Raw genomic sequence first — 25030 nt, 5'->3', positions numbered from 1 at the left:
ACTAACCACAAGATTGTAATTTAAGTTAATTAGCTGGTGGTTTTAGGGTCATGGTTTATGAATCATAAACAAGGTATTTATTTTTAAGCCTCTGTTGTAACAGTGAGATGTCCTAAATACACATGTGAGATGGTAACATGGCGTGATTATCAATCAACCAAGTAACACTCAATTGCAATCAACCAGTAGCTGCGTGTTAATTGAATAATGTGTTAAATGACGTTAGACCCATTCCCACAAAATGAGAATCCCATGCAGGAATGGGCATAATGGCGATAACCACAAACCCTAATTTCCGTTGATTGGTTTAGTCCCTTGTCCACGTTCTAGCTGCCCGTCTTCATTTCCATTGGCCAACTACCTGCCCCGAGCACCCGGATGGATTTCATGGGGGCCTGTGATTCCCTGATTACCACATTTTCACTTGGCCCGCAGTCTAATGACCACCTATGAGTGCGCCGCTAATGTGGCAACAATACGCCCTCTGGCCTCCCTTGTTGGCCATGATTGAAATGGGTCAATCACTAAACGGCCTGAAATGTGTCAAATGGCCCGAAGACAACTGCATCAACCAGTTGCAGCTACCACAATTCAGAATCTGCCACTTCAATAGCTGGCTAATAAACGCAACCAGATTTCTGGCTCGAACCAGAAGCACTCAACCGAAAGCCACTCCACTCAGGTGAGTTGGCACCTGTTTTACCTGCACTTGTTTGGGCCAAGAGAGAGGGAGATCAAGAGAGAACGCTGTGGTGAGTTGAGCCGGCGATCGGCTGAGTGGTGAGTTTGACCTGCACCAACCTGGCCAATACCACAACCGCCTTTCGGCCAACTTTCTACGCGATCTTCAGTTGCTTGAGCAGCCCCGATGCGAGCGGTACAAGAGCTGCTCTACCGCGAAACGAGATTTGGAAAGAATCAATCTCATACTCGAACCGAACCCATCCTATGATATACGATACGATCGATCGCGAGTGCACGTAATTGGAGCAAGCGGATTGCCCGTTAATTGCTGGCGACGGTAATTGCAGATCGCCGCATTCCGACTGCCCATAGAGGTGTTCCCCGTCCTGTTAATGTGTCAATTGATTGATTGCCTCGCGACCCGTGATTGACGCGCGTTCCACTCACCGTAATGCTCTCGAAGACGAAGAAGAAGTGCTGGTGGAAGATCCGCCTGCCGCAGGTGGTGGTCAAGCAGGATCAGTCGAAGAACTACCGGGACATCATCAACCTGAGCGAGTGCTCCTCGGTTCTGGCCAACACGGCTACCACGATTAGCGATGGCTCCACCACCGAGAGCAGTGGCAGTCCCACTGCCCGCCACCGAAGCTGCGACAGCTTGTCCAAGAGTTCCCAGGCGGAGGCGGGCAAGCTCTTTCCCCGGAACATGCCCAGTATCCGGAGGAGTCGTCGGCGGGCTGTTTCCGCGGAGCGTGCTGGCCTGGCCAGCAGGGAGCGGAACCTGGAGGACCAGGTTCAGCCGCCAAAAATGCCACAGATAAACCCCGAACAGCAGTCCCGGCTATCGACAGTGACCAAACTGACGCCCAGGAAGCCAGGTGGCAAGTCCACCTGCTCCAAGAATCGGGCGGTTCAGACCCCCGCGAAGTGCATCATCAAGTCAGCCGTGCGAGCCAAAACCAAGCCAAAGCCCAAGATCACACTGGCACCCTATGAGATAGCCCTGGAATTGCCCAATGAATCACCAGCTCCCACTTTGGCCATGGCGGTGGCCCAATCCTCCGGCAGCGAGCAGAGGAAGTTGGTCGGAAGCGAGGAGCAATTCCACTCCTCGGGCATCTCCTGCAACGGGGAGACCGACGACGATGTGGAGGTGGCCATGCTCACGGGCAGTCTCACACCCGCCCAGCTGGCCAGGATTCAGTTTCAGGGGCAGCAGAAGGATCCTGCGCCATCCATGGCCCTGCCCTTTGGCGATCTGAGGAACCTCAATCTCTGCCGCAACCGAAACGCCGTCTGGCTGAATCCCAAGGACACGGAGCGGCTCATCGAGGTGGACAGGAGCAGGAGCAGGAGCAGGAACTGCTACTTCAACCAGGCCATTGCCGATGATATCCAGCTCAGCGATATTGAAGAACAATTGGCCAGGTTTGATGGCCAATCAAAGAGGCCGCCGCCGCCAGCAGGGACAGCAGCCAAAATGTAAGTCTTCTCCATCTCCATCTGGCCTATCTCTAATGGCCATAACTCTCGGCGATAACTGCGGCGGATCGCAGTTCGGAGTCGGAATGTGGCCAACTAATTTGAAATCCATTTGATGAGCTTTGCATTTTTCGGTATTAAGTGACTATAAAACGCTGCGTTGGTGGGGGAACTCGGCCGGGAGTTTATGGCCCGATTTAATGACTCCATAATAGCTTTATACGTATGAGCCTTGTTCTTGGCCCGAATTGAGCAGTGATTGGGGCTGGAGGATTTTGTTTCTAATCACTGAAATCATATTTTATGGCTCCTCGGATTTAATTGGCTGTCCAGGAGTTATGGGTATAACAGATCCCATTTAAATGGGTTACCAAATTGGCATTTTAATAGTTTTCCGTCTTACGTTGAGTTAAAAATGGTACTGGGTTACTTAATACCTTTTGGCTTCCGTTGAAATGTGGGTCTGCAACTTTCTACCAATGTAGTATTCACAATAATTGAAAGAGAAATATGAAGGCCAAACAATTTGCCGACTACAATTGCAATTGTTTAAAAGATAATAAAATAATGGACAATAGATGTGTTGTAGGGCCTTGGTTTCTAGCTTATTTTAGGGCTATAAAGATTATAGCAATAATTATACTTTAACTATCTATCAAATCATAGAGTATTGGATAAAATTCTACCTGTGAATAGATCATATTTAGATGTCAGTATGATATAATAACATTTTACGTTCCTTTTTGTAAATTATTGTTGGTACAACTTCTTAGAAAAACAGAAACAGAGTTTTAAACCTTCTTGACTAGCTATAAATAGGCCGCCGTTTATCATTTTCACCTGATCAACAGCGTTTGTTGGCCGCGCGTATCAGTTTCAATTGTGCTGAAAGTAAAAATCTTGCAGGTCGCCGCCGAATAATGGTAGAAATAATCCGGCATAAGAGGCTCAGTCAGCTGGAGGCGACTCTTTGGACTCGCTAAGAAGGTGTTATTAATGCCCGACTATTTGCAAAACTGACACCTAAAAGTTATTTATCAACTTTGTGGCCAGCACGTGCTTTTCCCCTCGTTTCGTTGCCCTTCCTGTCGGGTTTTGTTAACTGGGCAAATGAATTGCATGCAGCTAAGTGGCAACAGCAGCGGTTAAATGAAGTTGGCAGAACTTCGGCTCCAGTGGGTCCATCCTCTCGAAGGTCTGCCCTGTCACTTTGGGTTTGCATCCAGTCCGAGGAGATCCTGCACTCTCATAAATTCCATGCCTCGACTTCATAAATTGAGTTCTTCTTTTGCCGCCTGACTGAGTGCCCTTCATCGATAAGGTATTCCATATCTTCGAGATCTTCGGCATCTTTTGCCATCTTTTGTCCTCCCTGCATTCCCAATTTGCATGGACTTCTGTTCATAAATCGAGGCAAACTGCTAATTAGATTTTGTTTTGGGTGCGGCCATTAAATATGGCTGAAAAGAGTGTGTCATAAATTTAACTCCACACTCCAGTTGGTAATGTGAGATGCATTCACATCCACATCCAGATCCAGATCCACATCCACACGACCCATTAGCAATCAGTGGGGGCTATTAAATTCCCAGTTTAAATAAACCAAAATCAATATTGACTGGCGGCTACTTAAAGCGTAATTAAGCGCCTCGCCGGGCAGAACACTTTGCATAGGAATCTCAACAATAAAGTAAATAAATAAGGTCTGCAGCCGCGGCGGCCTTTTTCAGCCGGGCTAATTGAAGTTGGCAAAAAGCAAGGGGCTAGGCGAACTCTCGGGTGGTCCATCCGGGCTTATCGGTTTACGATTTGCTTTGATTTAAAAATGAGCTACGCATTTGATTTTAATTGCATTGGATGTGCGCAGTAGTTGGGGATGTAGATGGAGCGAAAGGCTCTTGGCTCTTGGCCGTGATATATGGCATTTTAATTGAAATGGCAAAAGGCCGACCAAAAGGGGGTGGAGTGGGGGGTCTTAGTGGTCTGGGCCTTAATCTGACTTTAACTGATTCGCGGACAAATCAAGTAACGCCCCTTTAAAGCTCTGCGCTCCAGTGAAGTGAAGCTGATTTTTCTGCTCTCTTGGCTTTCTTCAACATACATATTTTCTAATTAATTTTTTTTGTGGGGCGTTTGGGCAATTTCTTTGGCTGTCAGCGGTACGAAACCCATCAAAACCTCCACTCGCTCTTCGTAGTTTGTCAGAAAGTTCAACCCCCTTCGTAGACTGTGTGACACAATCCCGAGATGAGATGTTGTATAAGCCATCTTAATGGGCCCAAGTCTTTGTTCCAAAGTGGCTGAGAAGTCAGAACCCGCGTTTTATTGATTCAACACCTAATCGTGAATCCATAAAACGCATTAGCAAAACAGAAGATTAACAAGTGAATGGGGAAGAAGACAGAAGAGTTGATTGATTTCGCCTCGAGTTGGGGTAAATTCAATTTATAATCAAAAGTTGGTGGGGTCGAAGGAGGGGAGGAAATGTGTTTTACCAGGCAGAAAATGTGTTTATGAAATAAAATCGAAAACCGCAAATAAAATTAGCCGAAGAGGCCGCAGGGAAAAGGGGAGGGGCTCGCTAAATTGAAGGGCGTTCCTTTGGAAGCTCATTATATTTCCTGTTCTCCCCGGCGGATTATGATTATCTTTTCTCCTCTGATGCCCCGTGCGGTTGCCCAGCCATATTTATATATATATCCGAAGAACTTCATATGCGGAGGGAGGCAATTTAGTGGCCATAAGTCAGAGGCGGAGGCACAGAGGTCGCACTGCTGGCTTAGAGCGTGTGTAAACCAAGTTAAGTGTTCTAGCCACGATCGGGATTTGGCATTCCACAGTAACCACGATAACCAGTTTGCCTCTTTGTTGCGTTTAATTTTCGTAATTTACGTTTAATTGAAATCGGAGGAGTGCGCAGCCCCGTGTAATTAATTTAATGGCCATCGCTTTGTTGGTCAAATACAGGTGGGAAGCGGTCAAAATGCTCGATTTTGTGCCGTCATGCCTTTTACAAATTGTTGCCAAATTGTGGCAACTGGGAGCTGGACCATTACCACTACCAAATGGCATTGCAGACATCTCGAGACGCCCACGCAGCGAATTGATTTTCCATGGGAACACTAAAAATACAAACTTTAGAAATTGCCATCAATCAGACGGTGTCGGCCAAATGAGAATCAAATGCAAATTAAGCAAACTGGCACAGATGTCACTTGGCCGAAAAGCTTGTGAAAGTGTCTGGCCGCCGATCGCCTGCTGGAATTCAAGTTGATAATCGTGATTTTCTTGAAATATTTTAGCCACTCGAGTCGAGATTTCCGCAAATTAATTTCGCCTCCCATCTGGAAGGCACTTTGCGGAGAAAGCCGGCTCGCAGATAAATGCATTTCGACTCAGCCGATCCCAGATAGCAATTTAGCTGAAAAAACACGTGTTGTTAGCCTGGTACATCCACCTACGGCTTTACTTACACGGAGAAAAATAATTGCGCTAGAGGTTACCGAACCAAAATAATTATGATCCCATATATCAAGATGGGAAAATCAGAAGATGTTTGGAAATTCTTCGGAAATTATTGTTTTTTAACAGGAACAAGGTCCACGTACTTTTTAATCTGATCTTATTTTCTTTAAGAAAAGGGTTCCCGACTATATTTATTTTCTGTGCACCAAGATAGGACGTGAGTTGGGTCAACTCGAACACAATCGTCAGCATCAATCCGCAGTCGTTTCAACGAATTCCCATATGTCGCGCCGCCTACGCGACTTGAAGCGTTAATGAGACGCCGCAGGGCTTTTGGCCGTGCTTTTGGCCAGGCCCTAGCTATAGCACTGGCACTTGATAAATTGGAGCCAGCTTCTAACGGATCTGTTCTCCGTTCTCCTATCGCCGTTCTGCGCCCAGACGCTCTAACAAGATCCTGTTCGCGGTCTCGGCCATTCAGGCTTCATTAGCAGTAAAAGTTGGCGGCTGGGGGCCTTCGCATTTGCCCAGTTTCCCTCTCAGCGGCAGAACGAGTCCAGAATGGAGACCGGACTGGATCTGTGTGGTGGCTTCCTGGTTGCACCCAAATGCATTAGTCTAATGCGAACTTGGCATCCGAGTCGGTCTTTCTTGGTCTTTCTTGTGGCTGTGTCAAGTCGCTTGGACACTCAGGCCAAACATTTGATGACTTAATTGCGCATTTTAGCAGATACACATGAATGCAGCTAGAAGATGCAGGAGACTTGGCAGTGCACTGAGAGAAATTTTAGTTTAGTTATAATTCAAAATGTACAGAAGGTCAATTTATAAAAATATATCTTTTAAAATGGTTAATTTTAGAAATTGTATTAACCTAACAATTTTAAACCCTAAGAACATAATCCAACCCATTTATTAAAACTTATTTAATTTTAGATCTTAAGCGAGCTTAAGGCCTACAGCTGCTATAGCACTATGGTTGATTATAGCTGTTAGCTTCTAGTTTTAGCTACAAGATAGCTTTTGATAATAATAATAATAATAATATTTAATAGCAAATTCATATATCTTAAATACTTTTATAGATTTGGGAATTATGTCTTTAAGAAAGCTTCATAGATTTCAGAAAACCTTCAAGAAATCTACATTATACATGTCTTTTACCATATAATCCGACTTTTGGCAGTGTGTCATGTCTTCAGGCATAAGGAGGTCCCCCTGTGATGCACCACACAACTTTATTTTGACAGGCGGCGATTAGAAGACGTTAGCCATCCCATCCCTCCAGTCCACCGCCCCTTTCTCCGTGGTCTTTTGTTAATTGAAATGTTGTTGTTGCCCGCTGATGCAGATGCTGATTCTGATGTTTGTTTGCTCTGTCTCTGTCCCTGTCCCTCTCTTCCCCGGTATCCCCATCTCACTCCCTGTCGCCTGTCTGTCAGATGCTTGTTGCTTTTGTCAGTTGTCATGTTCTGAGCGGGGACCTACACGATTTTGGCATTGGCATGGCGATTGCCATTACAGTTACAGTTAGCCATGTTTGTCCGTTTGTCCGTAAGTCCCCTCTGTCCGTATGTCCGCTTGTCCGTATGTCCGCTTGTCCGTAAGTCCCCTTGTTTCATGTAGGAAGTCTCGGCGGCTGATCAAACGCATGCAAAAGATAATCCGTTTACGCCCCAATGGAATTTCAATTGGAAATTGGAAATTGAAAATTCGTAGTGCGTGAGAAAAGAGAGAGAGCTCACCCCGTTTAGACTCTGTTGCATGTATGTATATGCCATCATTAATTATGGGACCAAACATCCTTTGGGCCTTTTTTGCTGATCGGCGAAGCAGAGAGCCGAACCAGAGCGGTCATAGATGGCTGCACTTGCTCCACAACTGCGGTCACGGCCAGGTGAACCGGGCGACTCCTCAGGTGAGCAAAGTGCAGTGCGACCGCAGGAATATTGCATCGCTGCATCATTTTCGGTAATTGCTTTTGGCCATCGCGGGGTTGTCGCTGCCGAAACTAGGTTCCCACGTTCCAACGGGTGAAGTGTATAGTACCCTGCCCACCTGTTGGCCATCCATCCATCCAACCATCCATTCATCCATCTTTTGGAACTCTGCTCGCGTTTCACGCTCGGTTGGATTTGCTCGGCTGTCATACGAAAACAGACAATAAATTCTACTCCGGTTTTTGTTTTGGGTTTTTTGGTTTGTTTGACTGCGTTCTTTGTTCTCGGTTGTTTGAGCTCCTCCGATTTCACTGGGTTTCTTCGAAAACAGTCTTGGGGCCGCATCAATTATTTCGTAGGATTTTAACGCACTTTAATTTAATCAACTTATTGTGTGTACCTCTGTATCTCCTCTCTCTCTGTGTTCTTCTCCGATTCCCAAATATAATCTCTGCTTTGATGTGCCTTAATTTGATGGGAGAGACACAGAAAGATTGTTGCCAAGAAAGCAATTACATTTATCACCGGCTTTAATCATCATCATCATCATTAAGAGGAGCACATCAAATTAGAGAAGATATTTAATTTATGTCTAAGACCTGTGAGAGCCGCGTATCATTGGCGAGTAATCTTTTGGGCCAGGAATTCACAGCTAACTAAATGGTTCAATTGTATGCTGGGAACGGGTTCAGAACAACGGAACCCCTCTCATGGCATCCATCGGAAAATCGGAACGACGCGGAACCATATGTTTCTTTTCGAAAGCAATTAAAATCAAATGAAAACCCGGCAACAGAATACCATTTTGTCAGCGAAATCAATAAGGCAGAGAGATGAACACACAAAAACTTGGCCATCAACTTGGGGGACTAATGAAGCCAGCAAACAAGTTGGCCATAAGTATTGAAGTTCGGTGAAAAATACCTCGAAACAGACGCCTGAAAAAGAGCAAAACAAGTAGCGAGCGAATACACGAAGTGAATTACAGAAGAAGAACAGCATTTTGCATAAATTAGAGCGAGCCATGCAACATGAAAATCGCTGAAACGTGTCCAAACTTGTTGACAGCGTGGCAAGAGGGGCGGCGGGCCAAAAGGGGAGTGGCAGCGGCTGGCTGCATAAAATTAAGCAAAAGCTGTTAATGACGGAACGCGAATCAGCTCAAACTCGACTCAAACCCGACTTGAGTGGAGTTGGGTTTTCGGTTCTGTTTCGCCTCACATGCCACATGCAACTAGCTAGCAGCAACCGGCAACATGCAACATGCAATGCGGCAACATTAGCGGCAACAGCATCGGCAACTCGCTTCAAAATCGCAAACTGCGAGTGTGGGCTGGCCAAGTGCATTTGGCTGCAGCTTCATCTTCTTTTGGCCCCTCCGATTAATTATGCATTTTAGCCGCTGCTGAAAATGCAGATCCAGATGCTGGAGCTGTTGACTACGATGCTCTTGTTTGACTTGACTATCTATGTGTATCTGGGAGTGGCATCCCCGAAACGGGGTCTTCGGGGGCTTAAGATACCCCAACAAAAGAATATATTTAGTGCTTATGAAATAATTCAAGGTAAAAAGCTTTGATCTATTATAATTATAATAAAGCACTGTATTATTCATAAAGCATACGACATTTAAATATACAATTTTGTATAATCCATGATTTAAGCCTCGGTTTAAAAGGTCGGGTTGAGGTTGGTACTCATTTCGATCAAAACGAATAAGTATGCCAAATTGTCAAGAGACAAATTTTCTAAACATTGTAGTATTCATAAGGCATCCGAAATTTAAATATACAATTTTGTATAATCCATGATTTAAGCCTCGGTTTAAAAGATCGACTTTAAGGTTGATACTCATTTCCATCAATAAGTTTTATACCAAATTGTGAAGAGAAAAACTTTCTTCAACATATATTTGCTTGAACTTCTAAAATGTTTTTTAAGGTCGTTTGTTTTTTAAAGGATCCATTTCATTTTAATAGGATCATAAGGAATATTCCTTATTTGTTTTAATAAGCATTTTAATTGGTTTAATAACACTAACTTGTTAGCAATAATATTATAAATTATTTATTTAGTCACCTAATTAAGTTCTAGCAATGAAAATGTGAGAAACAGGCTGAGGACACCTTTTAAGATCCCCCCGAAAACATTCTCCACGCACGCCTCTGTACGATGCTAGATGGCTTATTGCTCATAGCTTATCACTAGCCTTGGCTCCGAGTAGCGAATAACGTGTACCGCCTAACGGTAACGCTGCACTAAATCACCACGCGGTACTTAAATAGGCGGTGCTGCACACACATTCGGATGAATGTGCATTCACCACCGTCGCGAGGAACTTGTGCAACGGGCCCGACTGGCTTCCCAACCCAAGCGAACACCCAGACCCAGACCCAATCCCAGACCCACTGGTATCCCCATCCTACCATCCTAAGTCCCGATTCCAGGTGGAGCAGGCGATCCGCGGACAGGCACACAAAATGTGCTCATGTTCGTACAAAAACCCATAAAGAAAGAGAAGAAGCTGAGGGAGAAGCGCGGCGAAATGCATAAAAATGCTGAGCGACAGCAACACGTGCAACATATGACGCGATTGCATGTATGGTTTTCTTTTTTTTTGTTTACTACCCGGTTTCGGATCTGATGGGTTGGGACTGGAGTTATTCGTGTGACGTAAAGGCAGTCAAACGCGGCAGTTTAACCCGAAAGCCAGCTGCATAGAGGGTACCCGTTTGGGAGTCGTTTTGGGCCAGACAATGAAACACGCAACGCAACAAGGTCACGAGTTGGGGGGCCATTGAACGAGATTTCGTAATGGGCCTGGCCCTATCATACCCCGCCCTGCCCATTCCCCAACTAAACTGAACTGCCACGCCCCCTGGCCAGATATAAATGGGATTCTGGATCGAGGACCCCAGATCCCAGATCGAAGATCGTGTGCTGGTCATGGATAATCAAGCATTACTAGGCCTAATGCCAGGCTTAACCTGGCCGAGACGGCGTTTATCTTTCGGCCAATTGTGAAAGTAATTTAATGCGGATTGGCTGCCTCGACTCTTTTCAATTATTAAGAATTGCATGTTACGTATTAATTTCGCTTCCTAGTGCCTCAATTGCCGTCTGTTCTGTGTCGTAGTGCATTTAGCATTTCCCAGAATCGGGGGCTCCATGGGAGAACTCGTTTTTGTGAGGGGCCTAAATGATTTTGAACCAGTTACGTGTTCCTGCTGCGGATTTTTCTGGGGAAACTGCGTGTCTAAAATTTAATGAAATCGTGGAAACACTGCGGCAATACCGTGGAACGAATAGAAATGCTATCGATATTGTGGTGTTGCACATAATTGAGATATTATTGCAGCGGGGATTTGGCATTTGAGCAACAAAAAACGTGCTGAAATTGCTGAAAAGTCCGTTAATAAGCAGCGCCATAGGATTGGATTGTTTCGGATTGGATCAGATCGTAGATGTGGAAATCGATTTGAAAGGAGATACAAAGCGGGACATGGCTTTTGAAATAGCTAATCGCTGTGTGAAACGCATACAAAGCTGGGAAACTAATTAGATGAGCATATTTTATTTAACAAGTATAAAACCAAGTGAAGTTTCTTGATGCTCCTGGAAATAAGCTTACCCACCTAGCAGACCCAAAATCTTTGGTTTTGAATACCTTGCTGTAATGGGCCATAAAACATCAAGCCATAAAAGTCTCGCTTTCTATAAAAAGTGAAGAGTTTACCGAAACATAAATTTTTATGCTACATTCAAACTCTGTTATGATGCATATATTTGGTATGTTTCTGAGCCAAAACAATGTATCTTCTCTGTGGAACTGACACACTTGCAGAGATATGCATTGCATTCTTTCGAACACACACAAAGAGCCCCCATAATCACAGATAATTCCCAAAAGTGTCTTCAAAACCACCAATCGGCGTTGGCCAAGCGAAAAGACCGGATTGCCAGTTGTGGAACAGCAGAGCCATATTTCTCAGGCCATTCCCATCCGATTTGAGTGTCAAACAATTTACTTTTAATTATCCTCAGACGTGCGCAATTGCGACAGGCCATCAAGGAAATGACGGACATCAAACCAAATAAACTCAAAATCTTCTTAACCCAAATTTATGTATATGTCCAGGCCGCGATCCGTAGTTGGCCATGCGGCATTTTTGCGTATTTTGCGCCTTGCCAAGTGGCGTTTGGTGCAGAAATCGCATGCAGCCGTATAGAAACCGTCAACAGGTTTCGCTGGTCGAAAAGAGAAAACCGAAAAGGCCGAAACCGTCTAGGCCGGCCGAAAAGTGGTAGCCAGACCACAGTTGGCCATATTCGGCAGCTGGAACCGGGATTGGGATTTGTTTTCGTGTTTGTGTTGATTTGATTTGAATTGAATTGATCTGATCTGACGTGGTTTTTTGGCCCGGCGCTTGCCCGCTGTTTTCCGCTATCAAAGTCAATCGCCAGTCGTACGGTTTCCCATTCATTGGGTGACAGATTACGCCCTGACTTGAGGCAGTTTGCTTTGGCTTGGACAATCTTGACCGAGACTGTTTAGAAAGTACCCTGCCATCGATCAACTTTTGGCACCGCACCGAACCTACCTGCTGACAAATGAAATTTGCATTGGAAACCCACAAAAACAGGGGCCATAAACTTTCTCCACACACACGGTGGGGCATTCCAGTGGCACTGAGTGATCTGCGAACTGTACGGAGGTGTTAATGGCTCCTGGTCATCCAAGTGGTACTAATGTAGCCAAGTACATACCATACCATGGTGGCATTCACTTTCTGTGGGTTTTGCTTCATTAGCAGAAGGCTAAACTGCGATTGTGATGAGATGTCTTTAATTTGCATAAAGCAACCAGCAGGTCGTCTAGATACATCGTCTTTCGGTGGAATGGCAAATTGCTGGGGGTTTCTTCTCACGTTGATTAGTAAATATAAATGTTGGAAGGCCTAATGGCTTTGTCGGGCTGTTATTCATGCTCTGGATGTTGTGCAATTTGATATGAGGTATAATAGCTGCAAATGTAAAGCGTATTTGAATGAAACAGTTTAATATTTCACACACATTCACGGCGGCGCTCGACTTTGAGCCATACAAATGACTTTAATTGCCACATAAACAAGTAGGAAAAAACACTGAAATTAAGGCTGAATCATGACTAGGCGACTGGAATTTCGCGGCTGTCTCTGCTGCTGCATAATCGCGCAGCGTGCCACAAATCGAGTGAAAGTACTACAGAAAGCGGCGCAGAAGAAGATTCCACTGTGGGCAGTGGTCAAGCGAGTGGCGGCAAAACCTTATGACTGCAATTTCAGATTGGGCCTGGGATTGGGATACGGATTCGGGTTCGGGTTCGGAGTTTCATCAGATTTGATTGGACAACTGCACGCATGCAGCTGCGCCGTAATTGCACTCAAAAGTCATTTGAAATGCCTGCGGGCACTCAAAACAAATTCGTTTCCCGCTAGTCCAGCAGTCTAATTGCAAATGAGTCGGGCAGATGGAATCGGGAATGATTAAGGTGCATATTAGACAGAATGGCATTTCAGAGATGGAGTTCTCAGATGTAAAATATTCATATATGTTGCATCAAAAGAGTATCTACAAGAATGCCTGTAGAGGTATTTATTTGACCAAGATTGAATTTTTCAACTCAGATATGTTAAAATTCAGGGAATAAGTATCTTAATGTGTGAAATATCATTGCAATATATCATTCATCTTCTGCAGTACACAATTTTAAAGAATTTTTTACCAAGCCAATTAGAAAACCATCAGTGATCAGGTATCATGTTGTTTTGCTGAACGCGTCAAATGTTTCATGGAATTTAAATTTTTTATCGTGGTTTCGCTTTCTTTTAATTAGATGCTTTTTCTGAAAACTAGAAACCATGTCCAGTTCTTTTTTTTTGAAATCTGGAAACCTCTTAATGATAATCATCTATCTTAAAATCAATTGATCTACCTATTTTTCTCCTGCAATACAATGATTTTCAGATTTTCTTTTCCCACCAGACTAAAGAGTAAACAGAGTTTAATGGAGTGTTAATTTGGTAGGGTTGTCTCGCTTTCTTTTAATTAGAGCCTGTAATTTCTGGAAACTAGAAAGCATGTCTAATGTGTGTTTCGTCATCTGTACACCTCCTAATGATTTCCCTTTCGTTTTGTATCTACTTGCAGCACCCAGTACAGCGAAGTCAGCCGAAAATTCAAGCCCACTCCCGCACCCCGCTCCACCGGCAACATGCAACAGGCCCCGCAGCAACATCCGCAGCAGCAACTGCAGCAGCAGCAACACCATCCGCCCAGCAGCAGCTACTACACGCAGACGGAGAGCGAGTTGCTGCAGATTGAGGCGGGCGGCACGGGCCTGACCTTTGCCACCCACTCGCAGCGCCCTGAGTCGGCGGTCAGCGCCCTGCAGCCCACGTCGCTGGGCAGTCAGGTGGCATCCACGTCCAATTTGGACGTGCCCTCGGCCGCCTCCACAGGCAGTGGAGGCAGCGGGGGCAGTGGGGGCAGCGGCGGACCCCCAGGGTCAGCGGGTCACTTTGTGTCCCCTCTGCAGCGCCGCCACTGCCAGCCGCCCAGCCACCTGCCCCTCAACTCGGTGGCCTCGCCCCTCCGCACCGCCAGCTACAAGTCGGCGGCGGCGGTCGCGGGTCATGGGTTCCATCACAGCCACCACCAGCAGCTGGACTTCCAGCGGAACTCGCAGTCCGACGACGACAGCGGCTGTGCCCTCGAGGAGTACACGTGGGTGCCGCCGGGTCTGCGGCCCGATCAGGTAAGATCTGCCGCCAAAACTCAAGTGGCTCACACTCGACCGAAAAAGAGTGGTTTGAGCTTTAAGGGATCACGCAATACATAGATCAAAAGCTAAGAAAAACGTTGAGTTGACGAAGATCTAATACAAAAGTCTGTAAATGGTTAAATAATAATGATATATTATCAGGCTAAGCCTAAAAAGAAACCAAAACTTTCTTTTAAAAACTACTTATGCGGCTCAAACGTTTTATTATGTTTACGGAAGCTTGATGGTATTAAAAGTCGGGGTAGTTTTGTTTAAGTCAAGCAATATTTGAGTTAGGGTAGTACCAGTTTTACAAAGTTGAAGTACCTATAGAATTAGAATTGCTTTCTTGTAATAACTTAAGTTTCTATATTTTCAAATGATTAATGATTATTCAAGCAATAAGCTGAGATCAACTCAGTTTAAGTCTACAAACAAATCACAATATTATTTTTGCAATCACTTTCTCTGCGATTATGATCCATTTTGTTGAATTCCAATCAATTCTTTTTCCGAGTTTGACATCTTAAGGTAGACCTGCCCAGCATCATCAGCATCGTCATCATCCCCGACATGTGTTCCGATTTGTCGCAGCTAATTAAGTGAAATCTCGAGCGATGCGATGTGGGGCGAGGTGGTTGCCTTTTCGAGCCGCAGGCCACCCGCTGCCTGTTTTTGCTTTCGATTTCGATCGATTTTCCACGCTCTCCCAATCGGATGCCCAAAAACCAATCCAGTTCAATGTCTGGTCGTTGGCCACTTGTGCGCTTAAGGAAATCGGTTGGGAAACGACTTTAATTACACGCTGTAGAAATTATCGCTCCCGAATAGCCATCGGTATCTGGTGGAAAGCGAAAGCGTTTTGTAATTAAATTGCCGATACATTTGGCGGCAATTAGAGCTTGAAATGCCTGTCGATTTATTTTTTTCGGGGCGGAGGCTTACATAAGTGAGCTCCTGGGAAAAGCAGAAAAGCCTCCGAGATTGGCCTGCAATTTTTCCTTTTCCTCAAACTCAAATTCCCATGAGCATTGCGACACTTTTTACTTGCCCGACTTTAGTGGGCGTGAAATTGTTTCCACCGACTTTCGATTATTCCTTTATGATTTATCAAATTCGTTTTACAGACAAACAAAGCTAATTCAACTTTCCGGCTTGCATTTTCCACTTCGCAGGTCCGCTTGTACTTCAGTCAACTGCCAGACGACAAAGTGCCCTACGTCAACAGTCCCGGCGAAAAGTATCGTGTCAAGCAATTGCTGCACCAGCTGCCGCCGCAAGATAACGAAGTGAGTATTGGGTAAAAAGAGAGTCGAAAGAACACTGGTGCTTAAAAGAGGAAAAAAGTTAAAACAATGGGGAGTGCAGTCCAGGCACCGGACACTTTAAAAATAGTTGGAGAAAATATCGAATAATGTTAGGACAGAAAACCCGCTTAAACCATTTTAATCTTTTAAAGAAATTAATAACTTAAGTTGAGTGTAAAAACAAAAGAAAACGATGAAGTCAATGGCCTTAACCATCATGCAGCAAATCCACTGTTTTCACTAACCGCCACCTAACGTCAATAGGAATAATCGCTAGGTGGCTCGTTAGCGAAAACAGCCGATTTACTGCATGCATATCACCATCCCTCTCGCACTCCCTTTAGCTCTGTGAGAGGTATCTGATAGTTAAGGCCGTGTAGTAGTGTTTTCTATTACTTTTACTCTCAGTATATGTTATTAATTTCTTTAAAAGATTAAAATATTTTAATGGTGCCCTGACTGTACTCCTGCCAAAAATCCAAGAGGTGCTTAAAAAATGTTTATGTTTTTCCCAAAACCAATTTTGTTAAATAGTTTTTTAAACAGGATTCTCACCGGTCCCAGATTTGTTACAAAATTAAAATTAAAAACAAAATTATATTGGGCTTAATTCCAATTATAATTTTATGAAAACATTTTTGACCAATAAAATATGGCATCGTATTTTAAGAAAACATTTTCACTTAAAACACGATGTCTTAATATTACAAAACCTCTTTTTAATTTAAATTAAGCCAAAGTAAATATATTCCCTTTGAGCGTTTTTCCACGAAAAAGTTGTTGTTCGAAAAGCACATTGAAAGCATCTCGTTGTGACAAAATTATAATTACCCCGGTGCGGGCATTGAAAAGAGAGTATAAAGGGAACCCTTCAAAAGGGCCGGCGAGATTAAAAAACTTGGCGCTGCCTTTTGAGTTGCCTTAATTAAAATGCAGGATTCGGGAGTACAGAAGCTAACTTTCCACCGTCTACGTGTCTGTTGCAGGTGCGCTACTGCCACTCGCTGAGCGACGAGGAGCGCAAGGAGCTGCGCATCTTCTCGGCCCAAAGGAAGCGGGAGGCCCTCGGCCGCGGAGCAGTCCGCCTGCTGTCCGACGAGCGGCCCTGCAAGGGGGTAAGTTTGAAAACAATTTCCCCCCTTTTGCTCCCTATTTTTACCCCCTCCCTGCCACTTAATTGTTGCAGAAATTTGCATTTTATTATGCACAGAAAGTATGAAGATGAAGAGTCGTTTCGATTTCATTTGTGCCTGGCCGGGCAAAGTTTTGTGCCAGAGATTCCTTCTTGGCCCGGGCGAAGTAGGAAAAAATTGACAATGGCCCCGGAAAACAATGAGCTCGAAGGGTGTGGGGTGGCAGACCGACCGGTGTTGGCAACTTTCAAACGTCTCGAAGTAAAAGATGACAAAAAGATTTCATTAAGTACACTTTCGGCCGGCGGACGGGGAGCTGAAAATGAAAAACGTTGTTGCAAAAACAATTGCAGTGACTTGGCTCTGACAACATAAAGGCTAAGAGAGTCGCAGCTTTTCCGCAGAAAGTGAATGGAGTTGCCGGCCAAAGACGCAATGAAATGGCATTAAAGCACAATGGCAGTGGCATGAAGTAGTGGCACCCACAGCACTGCATCCTTTGAAAGTCTGGCCTGGGTCTGGGAAATTTGCATTGTTATTGGCCGACAGTCGGAGGACCCTCCCCCTTGCAGCCGGCATGCCGATGTGCACTTGGTCATCTCGGCACTTTTCCGGGTGATAGTTGGCAGCTCGATTTTATTGTGCTCACATTCGCCACTCGTAAAACTTATTAAAAACTTTATGCCGCATGCTGCGTGTCTGGGGCCTGGTCGGATCCTATCTGGCCTTTCCTGGTTGCTGGTTGCTGGTTGGGTTTGGTTGGTCTGGTCCCGAATTCGAATCCGTCTGCTACGTGCGCCGGCGAATGGGAATACGGCGGACTCGCCCGGAGTCGTGTGCGTGTGTCTGATTTTATTTGGGATGTCCAAATTGGTAGCCGACTTGGGTTTATTATGACTGGGGCCCAACTTGAGGTTGGAGTTCATTAGAGTCCCGAGTAATCAGTGTGAACTTGGCAAAGAAATGCCCAGAACTTTTCCATCCTCTTATTTATATGTACATCAGTCTAGAAAAGGGCAAGAGTTTTATTTGGAATATTTAATTTCCTTTTAAATTCTAGGAAGTTCGAGTTATGGAATTGGGAAAAATATTTATTGTTCATAACTTAAAACTTAGTAATTATATAATTGTGGTATAAAAACTAGAATATGTATACATACTTATTTAGCGAAATTCTTAAGAAATTTAAATTGCTTAATGAAAGTAAGGGAATTATTCCCAACTTGAAATTTCTTTTGAAATAAAAACTAGAAAAAGGTTGGTAGCAGTAAAGCGTTCTTAAAAGAAAGCGAAATCAAAGAAAACTTCTTACAAAGGCATTCGCAACCGTGTAGGCGTTTTTGCCAAACTTTCCACTTCGTTGCCATGTAAAATCTGATAAACTTTAAAAAGGATTTGAAAATCGGAAACCCTCCCCATACCGCGTCTTAGGCCAAGACGAAAGTGCTTAAAATTCACAGACCATAACTGACTTGCTAAACGGACGTTAAAATGCGAACAAAGGCCTCAACCCAGGGCCATCCAATCGAATGGCGTGGAAAGCATGGGGAAATTATGAGGGAAAATTTATGAAAACGTTCAATGATCCTGAATCCTCAGACTCGAAGGGGAGGAAGCTCCGGCAGTCAGTCAGGCGTAAATGAGTAGCAAACGTGTGTCACATCCAACTGGCAATGATTTTGCCAAAAAATAATGGAATCGAGCAGCGGAATGAGGAACATGGGGCACACTTCTTGACAGATTTTCCGCACGAACAGCAACGAGCGGAAGCTGAAGTTTTGACAAGGATGTGACACTAAAGGTCGTCCTGGCAACAATGAAATAATTACGAGAAAAGCATTTTCAGACTGGGCACTTTGTTGCAAAAAATATATATGTATTAGCAGGCACAGCGACAGAAACTTGAGCCTGTTTAAGTAATTCTAAAGATATTAATTACATGGGAATGATTAGTATACTCATTTAAAAATGTAGTAACAAGTATTGCACCTAGTGAATATAAAGTTTTGGTGATAAATTAGATACTCCTGCTGTTTTAAAACACCATAATAATTTTTGCTCAGTGCACCAAGGTAGTAAGAGCCAAACAAAAAGAAAATCCAGCCAAAGGAAGGTGAAGCGCAGTGGCTGTTAAGCGAAAAGTTTATGTACTGAAAAGGGCATGATAACGAGCGTCATTAATAATTCGAGTTGCTTTTCGGGGGAGGTTCGGCATGGGATTGGGGCCGGATGCCGTCTTGCCCGTCTGCCGGCGGAGTTTGTCCCGAGTGGGATTAGTCCGGACACGAAATGGGTTAGCAAGGACACTTCCCACCCCGCGGGTCATCGGGGTTCACTCGGTTCAGCTATATATATTGCGATGGGTTTATAGGTGCTGCGATGGCTCCGCCGGCAACAATTTGTCAATAGCATAATTGTCTGGCGCAGAGTGCCTGCAAACAAGCGGCAGCCAACAGCCAACTGGGATTAATTGGATTGATAAGATAAATGAGCAGCGATTGCTGTTATTTACATGACATTTAGCCGGGCTGGCAGTCCAATGAAAAATGTCATTTTAAGTGCACAGATTTTCCGGACAAACTAATCAATGGCGGGGGCGGGCTTAGGACCGAAATTGGTTGGGCCCTGGGATCAATCCCCCTTTGAATCCTAGCTGAAAACTTTAGCACTTTGTCCCCACCGCAGAAACTACTTAAAGCGCTTCCTGCGGGAAAAGTTTTTTGCCGAGTTTCTGGGGTTAGCCGGGCCAAAGTGCAAGGACAAGTCTATTCCGACTTCAATGCGTCATTAGCCAGGGAAAATGAAAGGGATAGGGAAAATGGGATAAGGGCAGGGGAACTGCCTAATTAAAGTGCGCAGCGAGCTGCTTCAAGGTTTTTATGATTTTCGTGGCCCGAGGCGATAAATTTTTGAAGTTGCCAAACAATTAACGACGCATAGAGAGAAGCTACTTACGCCCCGGGATATTATCAACCCAGTACAGTCGGGGCCCAAAGCTCTCGCCTGTCAATGCTTAATGGCTTGCAAAAGTAAATGCTGATTGCGGGGAATCGGCGGAGGATGTGGGTCCAGAACGGAGCACATCCCACGGAGCGGGAGCATCGCCCGCGCCGAGGTTTAATAGCCTGGAAAGTTAAGGAGCTCCTGGATACCGAGTACTGAATACTGAATACTGAATACAGAACAGTGGTTCCTGGCTGACTGGCAATGGCAATGGGGCCCTGTGGTGGCTCTGCGGTGGCACCGGGTAATTTGCCTGCGCCAGAAACCGCCGAAACCGAGAACGGAGACGCAGTGGAACAATCTCGCCAACTGCCTGAAATGAGGGTGCAAATTGGCAGGGGGCTTTGGTTTGGGGTCAGGTTCCTAGAAACTGCATGTCTTGCTCCTTATAGGAGGATTGTGCATATATCAGAGTGGGCGGGCTAATTGCTTTATGGCCGGAAATGCGGAAAGTGGCAGACAGGTGTGGGCGGCTATCAAAACAGAGTTATCAAAATAGAGATATTGTAGATATGTAAAGTAAGAGCCTCCTTCACAAATGTGTCTTTAAAGTTTGTCTATGATAAACAAACATTATTCTTACCTTCAACGGTTTTAAACGCGTCGGTAACTTCAAGAAAAATATCATATACCAATCTAACATTTATTTTCTTTGGCTTAAACTTTATAACATATGCAGAAAGTTTCCATATATTGAAGGCAAAATAATTATAATTTTAATTACAATTGATGTTAACTTTTAATTAAAATTATTTTTCTGAATGAATATTAAAGTTATCCTAACTTCCATTTCCAAAACGATACAGAATATGCTTTATGAGTTTAAAACTCATTATAACAAAATCCGTCAAACTCTTAAGGTTTTAAAATTCCGCAATGTAAATGTTATTAAAATTCAAAGTGTTTCGAAATATTTCATTTTAAAATAGCTGAAATATGGTGCTTCTCCGACTAATAGTTTAGAATTCTCCTTTCGACCGTCTGACCTCTGAGTGAACTCAATTAGAGCCCTTATTTAGGGACATAAAACGTCACCATGCCCGGGACCTTTGGCTGTGAACCCTTTCGGGCGAAATAAGTTCATTATGCGAGCGCGTTTAAATTTAACGAGTCTCGAGCTGCGTGGCTTGCCAGCAGTCATTAAAAGCGGCACTTCCTGCTCGCATTTCTCAGTTTCGGTTTCCAGAAGTTTCCCAGCAGCCAGCTCCACTTAAAGCGCTTCCTTATCCACCGAGGAGCACTTTTGGGGTGGACCAAACACACCGAGCACCCGGACCACCCCGAACACACCGGGCTGACACGGACACATGGCCGGCAGCTATTTTTGCATGATTTCCGCTTTGGAAAATCCGTGGGCAGAGAGGGGCTGGGAAAACCACAGAGCAGGACTTTTCCCTGCTGGAGGCCCCTTTTTCCGGAGGGGGTGGGGATTGTGGGGCGTTGAGCTTAAGCGTTTTATTACCGTTATTTAGCATTTATAGTCGCTTAAATATTTCTGCCCCGGCAGCAGCAGCCAGACGCTGCAGATTTTTATCGCTCGAAGAACTCGAGCATATTTCTTCCATTTCTACGATTTACCTTACTCATCCTCTGGTTCTTCCTCTTTTTTTTCAGTGCGAGGAGCCTTTGTCGGGCGGTGACATCGTGGTTTTCGCCCAGCGGCTGGGCGCCCAGTTGTGCTGGCATCCGGGCTGCTTTGTGTGCAGCGTCTGCAAGGAGCTGCTGGTGGACCTCATCTACTTCCAGCGGGACGGGAACCTCTACTGCGGTCGCCACCACGCCGAGACCCAGAAGCCTCGCTGCTCCGCCTGTGATGAGGTAAGTGCTCGTCAGAATTCTTGACTAGCAATGTCGGTGGAGAAAGGCTGCGGCTTTGTAGATGGATTTTTGGTAAACTTTAAAGAGATTTTAGTTATTTGAATTCTGGATGCGTTGAATTTAACTACTTAGATAAAACCATTTCTAAAGTTTTAAGTTTAAGTCATTTTAAATAAGTAAACTTTGATTAAAAAGGTACAACATATATATTTTAGGTAAAATTATAAATTTAATTATCTATAAATTTAATTAAACTTCTTATATAACACCCTATTAAGTTGTTTTAAGATTTTGTGATAAATAATCTTTAATTTATTAATTTATTTATTTTAACGTAGGTATCTGGAATAATTGTCTATTGCATATCATGCGAATCTTTGCCGTAGGTCCAGTTTTTTTATTGCTGCTGTAAAAGAAAGAAATTTGAAATGAAATTTCACATTTTAAGGACAATTTTAATGAATAACATATATTCCTGTTACTTTGTAAAGAAGAATGTTGAATCAAATTTTATTTTTAAACTTATGATATGGGGGCAATCTAGAATGTAGAAGGTTATATTTATATTGTAAGTGGATTATATATTTTTTTTCAATTAATTTGATATGCTAGTATATATTACGGTTTGTATTAGTCTTAAGAGATCTCAGTACCTTCTGTTTCCCGAGTAATATTAATCGATTGGTGAAGGGCTTTTGTATGTTGACACTTAAGATATTTTATGTGTACAGTCCTATCCCGACCACCATTCCTATTTCTTGCCTAATCCGATGTTTCCCTTTTTTTCCTTACCCCAAACCAGATCATCTTCTCGGACGAGTGCACGGAGGCGGAGGGTCGGACGTGGCACATGAAGCACTTCGCCTGCCAGGAGTGCGAGCACCAGCTGGGCGGCCAGCGGTACATCATGCGCGAGGGCAAACCGTACTGTCTGGCCTGCTTCGACACGATGTTCGCCGAGTACTGCGACTACTGCGGGGAGGTGATTGGGGTGGACCAGGGCCAGATGAGCCACGACGGGCAGCACTGGCATGCGACGGACCAGTGCTTCAGCTGCTGCACCTGCCGCTGCTCCCTGCTGGGCAGACCCTTCCTGCCCAGAAGGGGCACCATCTACTGCTCGATCGCCTGCAGCAAGGGCGAACCACCCACGCCCTCTGACACGAGTTCGGGTCCCCAACTAAGACCCACACACCGGGCCTCCACCTCTAGCCAAATAGCTAGATCACCGCGAAGGGTTGGTGAGCGGGAGAGGGAGCGGGATCCAGGACGAAAGGGCCACCATGGTCATCCGAAGGCCACGGGCAGCGCCGGCGATCTCCTCGAGCGGCAGGAGAGGCAGCGCATGGAGGCTGCCGGCGTGGCGGATCTACTGCTCGGAGGAGGAGTTCCGGGCATGCCACGCCCTGCCCATCCGCCGCCCATCGACCTCACCGAACTGGGCATCAGCCTGGACAACATTTGCGCCGGCGACAAGTCCATCTTCGGGGACGCCCAGACCCTGACCAACTCCATGCCGGACATGCTGCTCTCGAAGGCGGACGACTCGCACAGCTACCAGAGCATCGACAAGATCAACCTGAACTCCCCCAGTAACTCCGATCTGACGCAGAGCACCCAGGAACTGGCCCACGAACTGGAGCTGGACAACGAGCCGGTGAGAGAGCTGCCCCATGATGGTTACGAGCAACTCTTCACCACCAATCGCAATCAGGAGCACCCGGCTGATCAGGATTTAGATGACGAGCAGCTGGACAACCGGCCGCTGAAGGAAGTGCGCTTCCACAGTGTCCAGGACACCATGTCGCGCTCCAAGAGCTACACGGACAACTCGAATGCCCGGCGGCGGAGGAGGCGTCGCAACCAGTCGCGCAGCTCCTCGGAGATGCAGATCAACCAGACCAATCTCCGCCTGCACAATGCCCAGACGCAGGTGGGTGGGGGAACGGGAACGGGGCCACTCAACCTGCTGAACAACCTGGACAACTGCGACGTGGCCAGCATCTGCTCCACCTGCTCCTCCAGTTCCTCGAGCGACATGGATGACTATGTGTACCGCCTGCCGGCGCGAAAGCACTACGGTGGAGTGAGGGTGGCCTATGTGCCCAACGATGCGCTGGCCTACGAGCGCAAGAAGAAGCTGGCCCAGGACTCCTCCCTCGCTCCTGGCGGAGGCAGTGCATCCGTTACCCCGGCGATCATGCACGAGAGCAAGAACTGCACGATTTCCTGACCACCCCCCATGCTGCCGCCACCGCCCTTCAACCTGAGCAGCTACTACATCCTGGACACGATCCTGGAGGAGCAGAGTCTGATGCTGCCGGAGAAGAAGCCTGGCTGCCTGCGGAGGGTGTGGAACTTCTTTGGGCTGGGGAAGGCCCGCCACTCCAGTTCCCAGCACACCAGCAACGGAAGACTATATAGCGTCTAGGTTGGGGATGAGATCTGGAAAAAGTTTTTAACACGGTTGTCAAGATGAGTTCTATCCTTACATCAATTTTTCGTTAATACTTTAAAGGATTCTTCAAGAAATGGCAACCGTGGCTGTAAATAACATATCGACATGTATAATACACCGAATAAGAAGGCACATATGAGATCAGAGATGAGAGAAATCGTTGTACAAAGCTATAAAACTATATCATATTTGCATATTCATATACACATGCCCCATCGCGGGCATTACCATAAAACATAAGCTATTCTAGTGTTAGATGTAGGCAGAACAAAAACAAACGAAAAGTAGAGACCACAAACAACGCAATCAACGAACAATAAACTTCAACGAAATCCAATCGAAGGCCAACAAAAGAATCTCCAAAAGAGTGAAAGTATTATCTGTTTCAGATATTAGCCAAATGTGCAATAATTTAAAATGGCAAAAAGCAGAACGCAAAATTTAATGGCATATCCACAAACACAACGAAACTTCGAGATAGAAAACCATTAGCATTTACAACATTTGAATTTTCTTTTCCTCGGATATTTTGTTAAACAAATCAAATTGAAGATTCTTTTGTTTGCAAACCAAACGTTTTATGTAATTTGCGTGCTTTCTCCGCAGCGTGAAAGCGAAATTGTTATATAAAGGGAATGTGTCCAGAATACTTGGAGTGAGGAAAGTTTTGTAACCAACCAGTGAGAGTTTAACGAAAACCTATGTCTAAGCTATGCTATATCAACAAGTGTGTATGGAAACATAATCAAAAGTAAAATATATGTCTGTGTATTTTATTCTTAAAAACCTAAATGGTCGTTTTATTGTCTTATTTGCGGGGCACCAGCTGCATTCAGAATATGGATTGGGATCCAACCCGCGCGCCGATTCCTAAAGAGACTTGGTTGAAGCTTGTACCTTCTAATTTGGCATTGGTTCTATAGAATGCCCTTCACCTG

At 45.1% G+C, this 25030-nt stretch overlaps 1 protein-coding gene across 1 annotated transcript; it reads left to right on the top strand.

Annotated features, from left to right (window-relative positions):
* Positions 1-872: 872 nt before the first annotated feature.
* On the top strand, positions 873-24884 carry LOC119551145 (protein espinas). Its single transcript, XM_037860336.1, has 6 exons — positions 873-2166; positions 13761-14367; positions 15549-15662; positions 16667-16795; positions 21431-21634; positions 22437-24884. The coding sequence occupies exons 1-6, from the start codon at positions 1136-1138 to the stop codon at positions 23865-23867; spliced, it is 3516 nt and encodes a 1171-aa protein (XP_037716264.1). The 5' UTR covers positions 873-1135; the 3' UTR covers positions 23868-24884.
* Positions 24885-25030: the final 146 nt, after the last annotated feature.

The sequence above is a fragment of the Drosophila subpulchrella genome, chromosome 2R (assembly GCF_014743375.2).
Source record: "Drosophila subpulchrella strain 33 F10 #4 breed RU33 chromosome 2R, RU_Dsub_v1.1 Primary Assembly, whole genome shotgun sequence".
Classification (NCBI taxonomy): Eukaryota; Metazoa; Arthropoda; class Insecta; order Diptera; family Drosophilidae; genus Drosophila; species Drosophila subpulchrella.
The sequence above is the reverse complement of the archived record's forward strand: the minus strand, read 5'-3'. Positions and strand labels throughout refer to the sequence as shown.